The following is a 12169-nucleotide window of genomic DNA, read 5'->3' as shown; positions in this document are numbered from 1 at the left end:
GTGGCACTGTTTACAATAGCAAAGACCTGAAACCAGCACAAATGCCCATTAATGATAGACTGAACAAAGAAAATGTGGCACATATACACCATGGAATACAATGCAGCCGTAAAAAAACAGTGAGTTTGTGTCCTTTGTAGGGACATGGATGATTCTGGAAACCATCATTCTCAGCAAAGTGACACAAGAACAGATAACTAAACACCACATGTTCTCACTCATAGATGGGTGTTGAACAATGAGAACACATGGGCACAGGGAGGGAAACATCACACACTGGGGTATGTTGGGGGGGGGGGGGCGGGGGGCTGGGGGGGGGGACAGTGGGGGATGGGGAGATTGAGGAGGGATAACACTGGGAGAAATGCCTGATGTAGGTGATGAGGGGATGGAGACAACAAACTACCATGGCATGTGTGTACCTATGCAACAATCCTGCAGGATCTGCACATGTACCCCAGAACTTAAAGTACAATAAAAAAAAAAAAGAAAGAAAATTTTCTATTAGCTAAGTGAGTTAATGAATTAAACTTGTAATTTTAAAGGCTTAAACTCCCCTGCAAAAATTTCAGAGTATGCCCCCTTTTGTTTATTATGAGCTTAATAGCAATTCTTCTTTTCCTGGGCCACATGCACACTTTCACTAATTTGTTTAGCAAACATTGACTGATTATCTACTATGTTGCAAGCACTGCCTTCAAGCACTGCACTGTTGCTTGGGCAATGGCACTGCTGTGTTTCTCTCTAAGTCTATTTGAAAAATAGTTGTTTCATTTTGGGAGTAATGGTGTCAGCCACAATATTTGGGCAAAGAGCAAAAGAGAGATAAAATGGAATTGGCTAATGTTAAAATCAAAGCCTCACCGAAAACAGTAATGTGCATTGAAGCAGAGAATTGTCCTCAAGGAGAAAAGATATAATCCATATTGAAATTGTGCCTGAAGCACTTCATTGTACTGTATTTAAAATGTTTAAAGAAAGCTTGGAACAAATAAAGCCCTGAAAACATCTTTCAAATTGAAAAAAAAAATGAAAAAGGTGGAAAAGTTATGTCATGCAAACTATAAGAAACCTGGAACAGTCATGTTAATATTAAAAAATATATAATTCAAAATGAGCATCACTAGAGACAGAGGCATAGTTTATAATGATAAAATAAACAATTCATCTGGATTCCTGAAACTAGCATGGAAAAGATCCTCCAATGTGCTATATATAAATGAATAAAGAAGCCTAAGGAAATAAACTCCTATATGAGCTGCCTTTCTCCTCTATTTACATTTCATAGAATTTAAATTTATATGAGTTCCTCATGTGACTGAACCTGAAGCATAATGTCAATTAACAAAAGATAGTAATGCCATCACATTCCACTTTGCTTTAATTAAAAGCAAAACATTGTAATAGGGATTTGACTTTATTCACCATTTTAATCTAAATTCATAACCAAAGCAGAAAAACTCTGGCTTTCTGTTCTTTTCATGGGAAAATTATAAAGCAGTTTACTTTTGTGTCTCTCAAATTTCACTTCCTTGAAATAACTGAACACAGTTTAACAGATTTCTTTTATTTAGAGAACACGTACATGCCAAAGTCCAATGTTAATTTCATAAGTCACATCAGGACAAGCATATTTAGAGAGTAAACCTTTAAATAGATTGTATTGTCAATAGCTGAAAGCATCTCTGCTAACCTCCTGATCTCAAAAGAACTGAGGAAGCTGTTTCCACTAGGGCTCTGTTGCAGTAGTGAGTTGGGGCCCGTGGATGAGAAATTGATGCAAGGATCAATACAAGCTTAATTTGAACTAATAAAAGGAAATATTTTCTTCCTTTGAACTTATCTTCGTAAAGCAGTTGTGCCTCCTCTTGGAGCTCACGTGTTCACAATCAATGGCCTTTGAGGATCTCTTGAATCAAGTTGGAGGCCTTGGGAGATTTCAGATCCTCCAACTGGCTCTTATTTTTCCCTCTTTCATGTTACTTACCCCTCATTTACTGCTGGAGAACTTCACTGCATTCATTCCTGGTCATCGTTGCTGGGTCCACATCCTGGACAATAATACTGTATCTGATAATGACACTGGAATCCTCAGTGAAGATGCGCTCCTGAGAATCTCCATCCCGCTGGACTCAAACCTGAGGCCAGAGAAGTGTCGTCGCTTTGTCCATCCCCAATGGCAGCTTCTTCACCTGAATGAGACTATCCACAACACAAGTGAAGCAGACACAGAGCGCTGTGTGGATGGTTGGGTGTATGACCGAAGCTACTTCCCTTCAAACATTGTGACTAAGGTAAAAGTTCCCATTAATCTGTTCTGGATACAAAATCTAAGTGTTTAGAAGAACATAAACATGCTTTAACCCTCTAGTTATTGTGTAGATACTATAGTCACCTCTCAGTCACTCCTTTGGAAAATAGTGATTTTGTTGTTGTTATTTATTTATTTATTTTGAGATGGAGTCTCGCTTTGTCACTAGGCTGGAGTTACTCCTGACCTCAAGTGACCCACCCGCCTGGGCCTCCCAAACTGCTGGAATTACAGGTGTTAGCCACTGCGCCTGGCTGCTTATTTTTTAATTGCCAGCCACTTGCATCAAATTTGAGGCAGTGAACTCAACCAACTAGATATAAATACAGCTATCACAAAACTAGTGTGAAGAGAAGACTAATGATTAGAAAAATATTCTTCCTGGTCACTTGTTCTCAGCCTAAGTTGCAAATTGGAAACAACTGTGTTATTTTAAAAATCTGCATGCTTTGGCTACGTGTTAGAAAAGCAAATCAGAGTGGATTTCATGCTGGCATTTATGTTTAAAAAAAAAATCTCCAGCCGGGTGCGGTGGCTCATGCCTGTAATCCCAGCACTTTGGGAGCCCAAGGAGGGCGGATCACGAGGTCAAGAGATCAAGACCATCCTGGCCAACATGGTGAAACCCCATCTCTACTAAAAAAATACAAAAATTAGCTGGGCATGGTGGTGCGTGCCTGTAGTCCCAGCTACTCGGGAGGCTGAGGCAGGAGAATTGCTTGAACCCAGGAGGCGGAGGTTGCGGTGTGCCAAGTACATGCCACTGCACTCCAGCCTGGCGCCTGGTGACAGAGCGAGACTCTGTCTCAAAAAACAAAAACAAAAAACAAAACAAAACAAAAAAAAACACACCAAACTCCTTAATATGTTTAATGTGCAGCAAAAAATTGAGAACCACTGAATTATGCAGTGCTGAGTGAATGTAAAGACAGATATTAATATAATCTGCAAGGTTTTGGGTGAGAATTTCCAGCGAAAGCCATGCTTACGCCAAGATTTGAATGGTATAGGTAAGAAATTGTAGTAAAAAGAGGCTAGAGAGTATGTCCACTGAAAGCTAATGCAGCAAGTGAACACTGAGAAGTCAAAAGCTGCTGTGAAGCATGTTGTATTGGTTTCCTTCTCTTCCAGTGGGACATGGTATGTGATTATCGGTCACTGAAATCCGTGGTTCAATTCCTACTTCTGAGTGGAATGCTGGTGGGAAGCATCATAGGTGGCCATTTCTCAGACAAGTGAGTGTCTCCAGATCAGGGTTATCATTACTCTGCAGCGTTTTCATCAGCTGACAATTAATTCTTTCACAAAGAAGTGTTAGTGAGTTATAATATGCAATTTATGCTGTTAGTGCTGCTTTGTTCCCCAGAGAGCTAGATACAGAAATGAATTAAAGTGAATTTAGTGAGGGCCATTTTGTTGCCACAGAGATCTCTAAACAGTGTCTCAGTATAGGATACTGAAATGACATCTCCATCGGACTAGGGGAATTTCAGAACAGAATCTAGAAAGTAGATACCATGTTACATAGTTTAGAAGGATGTGACTGAGTTACCTACAGGAAGAGAAGGGAAGGTGTTTCAAGATAGGAAATTCAGCCTCTTTAAAGACACAAATATATGAAATGGTGTGTAGACCTTGGCCAGGGATGTTTTGTTAGGTCCCTCCTGGACTCTGTGAGCTAAATGCTTGTGGATTCCCAGCCTGGTCGTCATTATCACAATTACCCCACTGTAATGAGTAGGTGTGTTAATTTGTTCTCATTCTGCTAATAAAGATATACCTAAGACTGGGTAATTTATAAAGGAAAGGGGTTTAATCAACTCACAGTTCCACATGGCTTGGAGGCCTCACAATTTTGGTGGAAAGCAAATGAACAAATTCATGTCTTAAATGGTGGCAGACAAGAAAGTGTGTTCAGGGGAACTCCTCCTCTTTATAAAGCCATCAGATCTCATGAGACTTTTTCGCTCTCAGGAGAACATCATGGGAAAAACCAGCCCCCATGATTTAATTACCTCCCACTGGCTCCCTCCCATGACACATGGGGATTATTACAATTCAACATGAGATTTGGTTGGGGACACAGAGCCAAACCATGACAATATAAATTTTAAAGTAATGTCTTTTTTTTTTTTTTTTTTTTTTTTTAGTTCTGTGAAGAATCTCAATGGTAGTTTAATAGGAATATCTTTAAATCTATAAATTGCTTTGGCCATGTATTAGTCCACTCTCATGCTGCTATGAAAAACTCCCTGAGGCTGGGTAATTTATAAAGAAAAGAGGTTTAATTGACTGACAGTTCAGCATGACTAGGGAGACCTCAGGAAACGTACAATCGTGGTGGAAGGGGAAGCAAACACATCCTTATTCACATGGTGGCAGGAAAGAGAAGTGCAGAGTGAAGGGCGTGAAAGCCCCTTGTAAAACTGTCAGATCTCATGAGAACTCACTCACTATAGTTAAACCAACATGGAGGTAACACCTCCATGTTTCAATTGATTCAATTACCTCTCACCAGGTCCCTCTTAAAACACATGGGGATTATGGGAACTACAGTTCAAGATGAGATTTGTGTGAGGATACAGACAAACCATTTCAAGGCATTATAACCATTTTTACAATATTGACTCTTTCTACTCATGAGCATGGAATGGTTTTCCATTTTTTGTGTCATCTTTGACTTCTTTAAGTAGTTTTGTAGTTCTCCTTGTAGACATCTTTCACTTCACTAGTTAGCTGTATTCCTAGATATTTTATTCTTTTGTGGCAATTGTGAATGGGATTGCATTCCTGATTTGGCTTTCAGCTTGACTGTTCTTGGTGTATTAGAAAGTTAGCAACTTCTGCACATTGACATTCTATCCTGAGACTTTGCTGAAGTTGTTTTTCAGCTTTAAAAGCTTTTGGGCTGAGACTCTGGGGGTTTATAGATACAGTATCATGTCATCTGCAAACAGGGATAGTTTGACTTCCTCTCTTCCTATTTGAATGCTCTTTATTTCTTACTCTTGCCTGATTGCCCTACCTATGACTTCCAATACTATGTTGAATAGGAGTGGTGTCTTGTGCCAATTTACAAGGTGAATGTGTTGAGCTTTTGCTTATTCAATATGATGTCGGTTGTGGGTTTGTCATATATGGCTCTTCTTCTTTTGAGGCATGTTTCTTCAATACCTACTTTATTGAAGGTTTTTAATATGAAATGTTGTTGAATTTTATCAAAAGCCTTTTCTTGATCTATTTAGATAATTGTGTGGTTTTTGTCTTTAGTTCTGTTTATGTGATGAATCAGACATACTTATTTACAAATATTGAACCAATCTTGCATCCCAGGGATAAGATATACTTGATTATGATGGATAATCTTTCTGATATGCTGCTGGATTTGGTTTGCCACTATTTTGTTGAGGATTTTTGCATTGATATTCACCAAAGATATTGGCCTGTGTGAAGTTTTTTTTTTTTTTTTTAGATCTCTGCCAGATTTTGGTATTAGGATGATGCTGGTCTAATAGAACGAGTTAGGAAGGAGTCCCTTCTTAATTTTTTGAAATAGTTTCAGCAGGAATGGTGCCAACTTTTTTTTTTTTTTTTTGTACTTCTGGTATAATTCAGCTGTGATTCTGTTTGGTCCTGGGCTTTTATTTATTTATTTATTTTGTTGTTGTTGGTGGTGGTGGTGGTAGGCTTGTTGGGTGTTTTACTGTAGTGATTAGATATGATTCCTCTATCTTTATCCTTTGTTTATTGGCTCTTCTAGTACGCTTAATAGTTTTAGTTGCTTTCATAATGGTAATCACCATCTCTTTACTTCAAGATGTAAGATTCCCTAGAGAATGTTTTTGGCTGTTTCTGTGGTGATAATTCCCTTGGTTTTTTTGCTTGTTTGTAAAAGATTTTATATTTCCTTTATTTCTGAAGCATAGAAGAATTTGGCTGGGTATAATATTCCTTTCTGGCAGTTTTTTCTTTGAGGACTTCAGATGTATTATCCCACTTTCTCCTGTCCTCCAAGGTTTCTGCTTAGAAATTCGCTGTTAGTCTAATAGGCATTCCTTTATATGTGACTTGTTGCTTTATTCTTGCTGCTTTTAGTATTTTTTCTTTGTCTTTGCTTTTTTGACAATTTGACTGTAATGTGCCTCATATGGGACCTGTTTGAGTTGAATCTATTTGGCATTCTTTGAGCTTCTTGTACCAGGATGTCCATCCTGCTCCCAAGACTTGGGAATTTTTCAGCTATTATATCATAAAATATATTTTCTAACCTTTTCCCTTCTCTTCTTCTGGAATTCTCATAATGCAAATATTTATTCACTTAATGGTGTTTATAAATTCTGTAGGCTTTCTTCAGCTTTTGTAATTCTTTTTTTTCATCTCTCTCTGCTATTTTTAGCAAACTGTCTTTAAGTTTAGAAATTTCTTCTACTTGGTCCAGTCTATGGTTGAAGCTGTCAGCTGCATTTTTAAATTTTATTCATTGAATTATTCAGCCTTAGGATTTCTGTTTGATTCTTTTTTATATCTATATCTTTGTTAAATTTCTCATTCAAATTATGTGTTGTTTTTGTAATTTTATTGAATTGTCTATCTATAGTCTCTTGTATCTCACCGAGTTTGTTTAATATTGTTATTTTGGATTCTTTTTCTGGCATTTTGTATATTTCTCTATCATTGGGATCTATTATAGGAAAATTATTGTGGTCCTTTAAAGGTGTCAAATTTCTTCCTTTGTAATGTTTGATTTGTCTCTACATTGATTTCTTTGCATTGAGAGGAAAGGTTGCCTCTTAAAAGTTTATGAAGAAGCTTCATAAGGAAAGACTTATTTGTATGAATGGGTCTTGCATTGTCACTTTTATGGGGTATGTTAGGCTTTGGTTCTAGGTGGGTAGTATAGTTTCTGTGTAGTTTCTTCAGCTTTAACTTAGGCTAGTGACATGTACTAGTGTCTATGTACTAGTGTCTAAGCAGCATAGGCTGCAACAGTTGGTTATGGTAGTAAGGTTTTGCTGGGGTTCAGCTTGCCAGGCTGTTTCTCAGGGGTGCATGCTGGGGTGCATGCATGCATGTGTGGTTTGGTGAAGTTAAGCCTAGGGTTAGACCTATGGAGGTGTTACTCTGTTCTAGATGGAACACAGAGGTTCATAAACCCAGATCAACAATAAAAGTCCAAGTTTCTTGATGAGAGCCCCTTAGGCAACCCAACAGAAACTTTGATGCATTGTTCAACTAACATATATAAGCTTAGCCTTGGCTTGCATAATCTTAGAGACCCAAATACGTATTTAACTCTTTTGTAGTTCATATACTATGCAGAATCTCTACCATGCTAGATACATATGTTAATATAGTAGACACTTATTACATATTACAATTCCAACATTGTAGCTTCTTTTATACAGTATCAGTTGGTATCAGATGCCTTCTTGTTATTAAATGACAAAATTTTGATATTGTTAGTCTGTATTATAAACAGGGAGGATTACTTCTGAGGATATTCTTGTTGTTGATTTAGCTCTTGATCTTTCAAGATTTCAAGTACACAAAACAATTTGTTAAAATATTATCAAATTTTAGAGTAAGCTTTCATTTTCTTAAGTTTTTACCTCAAGTTATTATTGCTGTCATAATCTAACATGACTCTCTGTTTCTCAGGTTTGGGCGAAGATTGATTCTCAGATGGTCTTTCCTTCAGCTTGCCATCACTGACACCTGCACTGCCTTTGCTCCCACCTTGTCTGTTTACTGTTTACTACGCTTCTTGGCAGGTTTTTCTTTAATGAACATCATTTCAAATAATACTACACTCAGTAAGTCAACCATTGTGATCTTCTCTATTTTTTGAGCCTGGAATCTGAAACTGAAATTTCATCTTTATTTGACTTTAATATGCTCTATGGGTTTTCTTTCAGGTACCGAGTGGATAAGGCCCCAGTCTAAAGCCCTGGTAGTAATACTGTTATCTGGGGCCCTTAGTATTGGACAGATAATCCTGGGAGGCTTGGCTTATGTCTTTCGAGATTGGCAAACCCTGCATCTGGTGGTGTCTGTACCTTTCTTTGTCTTCTTTCTTTTCTCAAGGTAGGAGCCTTTTCTCTTACTTTGTCTTATGGGGTCCTGGAATGAAAATGAATATTGAATAAGAACATATTGATTTTCTTAGTCCCACATTTGGACCTAGACTGATGTTCTCATCTGTTCACTCTGTGCAGCTTGAGAAACAGAATGGTAAATAGCAGTGACTTCTGCCTGGGAGTTCTGATGTAAAATTTGAAAAAACTTTTATAGGACATAGAAAAATTCCAATTTTGTTTTTCTTACTAAAAATATAGACCCAAAGGAATATCTCAAAATATTTCGAAAGGAATATCTCTGATTCATTTTTACCTGGAAATAACTCAGGCTATGGTGATGTGTATAATGCTTTTCACTTTTACAGGTGAAATTGGATAAAAGCAAGAGACCACAAGTGTATTCATACAGCTCTTTGGCAATAGAGCAGCACAGTTTCACCAGTACTAAAAGTTGGTACGCAGTTTGAGTGATTTATAGCATGCGTTCAGCACTTCCTCCTCCATCAGATAATTTTAATAAACATTTATTTGTGGCAAACTTCTCTACCTTTAAAAGCAATCTAGGGGAGATCAGATTCAGTTAGAAATTACTGGACCATTGAGATATTACTACAGCTTTAACACAGTGAGATGAATTTTGATAGAGTAGAGCATAATCCAAGTCAGACTCATCCATTATCTTATTCCATCTTCATAACAACCCAATAAGGAATATAGCACTGCTGTTTTCATTTTATTGATAAGGAAACTGAAGCAGATGTAAATGAATGACTCACTTGCATACTAAGTTACCAACATAGCTGCTAGTGGCAGGAGTACTTCCAACCTTTGAGCAGCTTTAAGCTTACATAATTTGAAGATTTATTTATTTTTTTTAAAGAATACATATCATCGACATAAATTTGCTAGAACTCATGCCAAGCTTTGGAAAGAACTTATGCATGTAGGGAGCCTAAAGCTTAAGCTTCACAGACTCCTTTGAAAATTTTCCTGTGATCAAACAAAGAAGCGATTTAACTCCAAAGTCTGTGTTCCTAAACCATGAAGGTGTTCTGCAAGGATCATGGTCATGTTTTCCTACTATTTGTATAATAAAATATGACTTTCTATTTCCAACCCAACTAAGTGGTGGGTATAAATAGAAGGCAAAAGGCACGCGTAGCCAATAATCATATAACTAATAAGAAAGACAGAGATAACTGCATTTGTGTGTTTTTCTTTTATCAGGTGGCTGTTTGAATCTGCTCGGTGGTTGATAATCACCAATAAACTAGATGAGGGCTTAAAAGTACTTAGAAAAGTTGCACGCACAAATGGAATGAAGAATGCTGAAGAAACCCTGAACATAGATGTGAGTAGGAAAGGGAAGGTGGTTACTGGGTTGAAGAGACGACACAAGCTGACATCTATCTTCTCCTTGTCGAGATAGACAAACTGCTTCTAAGAAGGGTAGCTAGCTGAGAACGCAAGCTCGGTTCTCATTTTTTCAAGGCCATCTTATTTAAAAGAAGCTTTGGGAATTATGTAACTATCTCTTCCTTTAGCTCACTTCCTGATCTGAATCTATAATCTATGCATCCTTGTGGATACACTACACCCCTTTGGGGCCTCATTTTCAAATGTCTTTATTGCTGCATGATTTCCTGAAGGCTCCTTTAATGTTCTCATTTATTTTCCTTCACACCACTTTCACTCCTGTAATTGTGTATCATATATCACAGTTGAGAGAAAGGGAACACATTTCCCTTGTCCTATGCAGTGCCAGTTCTTATCACAATGCCTGGGGCGATGTTGGTAAATGATTCATGTTTGTTATTGAAGGTTGTGAGATCTACCATGCAGGAGGAACTGGATGCAGCACAGATCAAAACAACTGTGTGTGACTTGTTCCGCCACCCCAGTATGCGTAAAAGGATCTGTATCCTGTTATTTATCAGGTGGGCATTACAGTATATCAGGGGCATTAAAAGTGTGGTGACATGAATGGATTTTTTTATTTCAAAGGTTACAACAGTACTGTGTGTGTATGTGTGTGTGTGTGTGTGTGTGTGTGTGCAAGTACGCGTAGGACTGATTTGTACATAAAAGATGAAGAAAATATACAGATACCTGCCACATTTGAAGGTAGGCAGAGGGTTATGTAGACTCACATGGACTGGTTACACAGTGAGGAGTCAGTTAGCCCTATCATCCTGCTAGTCTCATCGCTGCTGATTGATACTGAGGATAAATTTTGGTGTTTAATTTTCGTTATTTTTTTCAATTCTACTTGAAACAAGTCTTAGTAATGTGCACAGATTATGAATGTGTACAACTCCAAGAAATAAAGAAAGAGAAAGAAAAAAAAAAAAAGAAAGAGAGAGAGGGGGAGGAAGGGAGGGAGGGAGGGAAAGAAAGAAAGAAAAGAAGAAATGAAGGAAGGAAGAAAAGGAAGGAAGGAAGAAAAGGAAGGAAGGAAACAGAAAATATAATCAACACCCAGATTAAGATGTAGACAAACCTTGTGCATCATCTACAGCAATAACAACTTCCCTGCCAAAAAAACTTAAGAACAGTCTGGCCTCCATCACTATGTAGGATTGTTGCCTGATTTTGACCTTCACAAAATGTAAAAGAGAACATGGCTCTGTTTGTCACAGGCTCCTTTTCCTCTACTTTCTTAAGATTTATCAGTGTGCTGCGTGTAACAATAGATTGTTCTCCTTCTCAGTGTTTCAGCATTCCAAAAGATGAATACAGTACAATTTCTTTATCTACTTCATTGTTGATGGACTTTTACTTATTTCCCATTTGGGGTGTTCGCACAAGGGCTTCTGTAGACAATCTTGTACATTGTCTCTTGGGGATATGTAAATACTTACTTTGGTAGTGTCAGTAGAAAAAAATTTAAATATAATTCTGAATTTTTGAAAACCTATAAAAAGTGTTACAGGAGAGCATACATCCACTTCCAAGCTGAACACAGTACTATTGAATTGTACAGTTTACCTCTTCCTAGGCATATCCTATAGGTGGCTACTTCATTTAATTGCATTGTGCTTTATCACTTTTCCCCTACCCACCACATCACAGACTCTGGCTTCTGAATCCTAGACAGTCAGAGTGGGACAAATATGTAGAGATAATGGTCAGAGAAGAACTTTCTTGCTTGGAATTGCTATGATATGTGGTGGTTTCTTCTGCCATAATGTCTAAAGCTGGTTCTTTCTGGATGTAGTAGATCATTATTGTGGACTAGTTCCATTATCATTTAAAACAACTTGTTATAGCTATATGATGTTTTTTATAAGCTACGTGGTAACTGCAAAGCAAAAACCTGTAATAGATATGTTAAAATTAAAGCACAAAGAATCAAAAGATACTACTAGAGAAAAATACAAATAAAAACTCTAAAAGTGAAAGAAAAGGGAAAAAAATCTACAAAACAAGTAGAAAACAAGTAACAAAATGAAAGTGCTCAGCCCTTACCTATCGATAATTACCTTGAATGTAAATGGATTCAGTTCTGCAATTAAAGACATAGAGTGGTTGAATGTTATTTGTTTTTTACTTAAAATGGCTCCTGGTCATCTCCTACTTCCAAAGAGCCCACAGATGGTCTATAAGAGAAACACGTGTATCCCTGCCTCTGTGTCCCTCCAGTGTGCTTATTCATTAATCACATTCTCTGTCTCTGCTCTGACTCCTCAGGAGATAGCCACTGTTTCTTACCTTAAATTTCTTATAATTGTGTCAGGCACCACAACGCTATGCTCCCAGATAGTGCTGCCAAGCAGGTAGT

At 37.6% G+C, this 12169-nt stretch overlaps 1 protein-coding gene across 1 annotated transcript in view; it reads left to right on the top strand.

Moving 5' to 3' along the window:
• Positions 1–1674: 1674 nt before the first annotated feature.
• Positions 1675–12169, top strand: part of LOC116554859 (solute carrier family 22 member 10-like) — a 30368-nt gene continuing 19873 nt past the window's right edge. The window contains exons 1-6 of the mRNA XM_032283055.1: positions 1675–2294; positions 3443–3546; positions 7970–8124; positions 8227–8395; positions 9616–9739; positions 10210–10325. Of these exons, the coding sequence (XP_032138946.1) occupies positions 1893–2294; positions 3443–3546; positions 7970–8124; positions 8227–8395; positions 9616–9739; positions 10210–10325 (1070 nt within the window). The 5' untranslated portion in view covers positions 1675–1892. The remainder of the gene's footprint in view (positions 2295–3442; positions 3547–7969; positions 8125–8226; positions 8396–9615; positions 9740–10209; positions 10326–12169) is intronic.

Source organism: Sapajus apella, unplaced genomic scaffold (assembly GCF_009761245.1).
Source record: "Sapajus apella isolate SASKATOON/1434 unplaced genomic scaffold, GSC_monkey_1.0 scaffold14, whole genome shotgun sequence".
NCBI classification, from domain to species: domain Eukaryota; kingdom Metazoa; phylum Chordata; class Mammalia; order Primates; family Cebidae; genus Sapajus; species Sapajus apella.
Note: the sequence above shows the minus strand (reverse complement) of the source record. Positions and strands in the feature narration are given on the sequence as shown.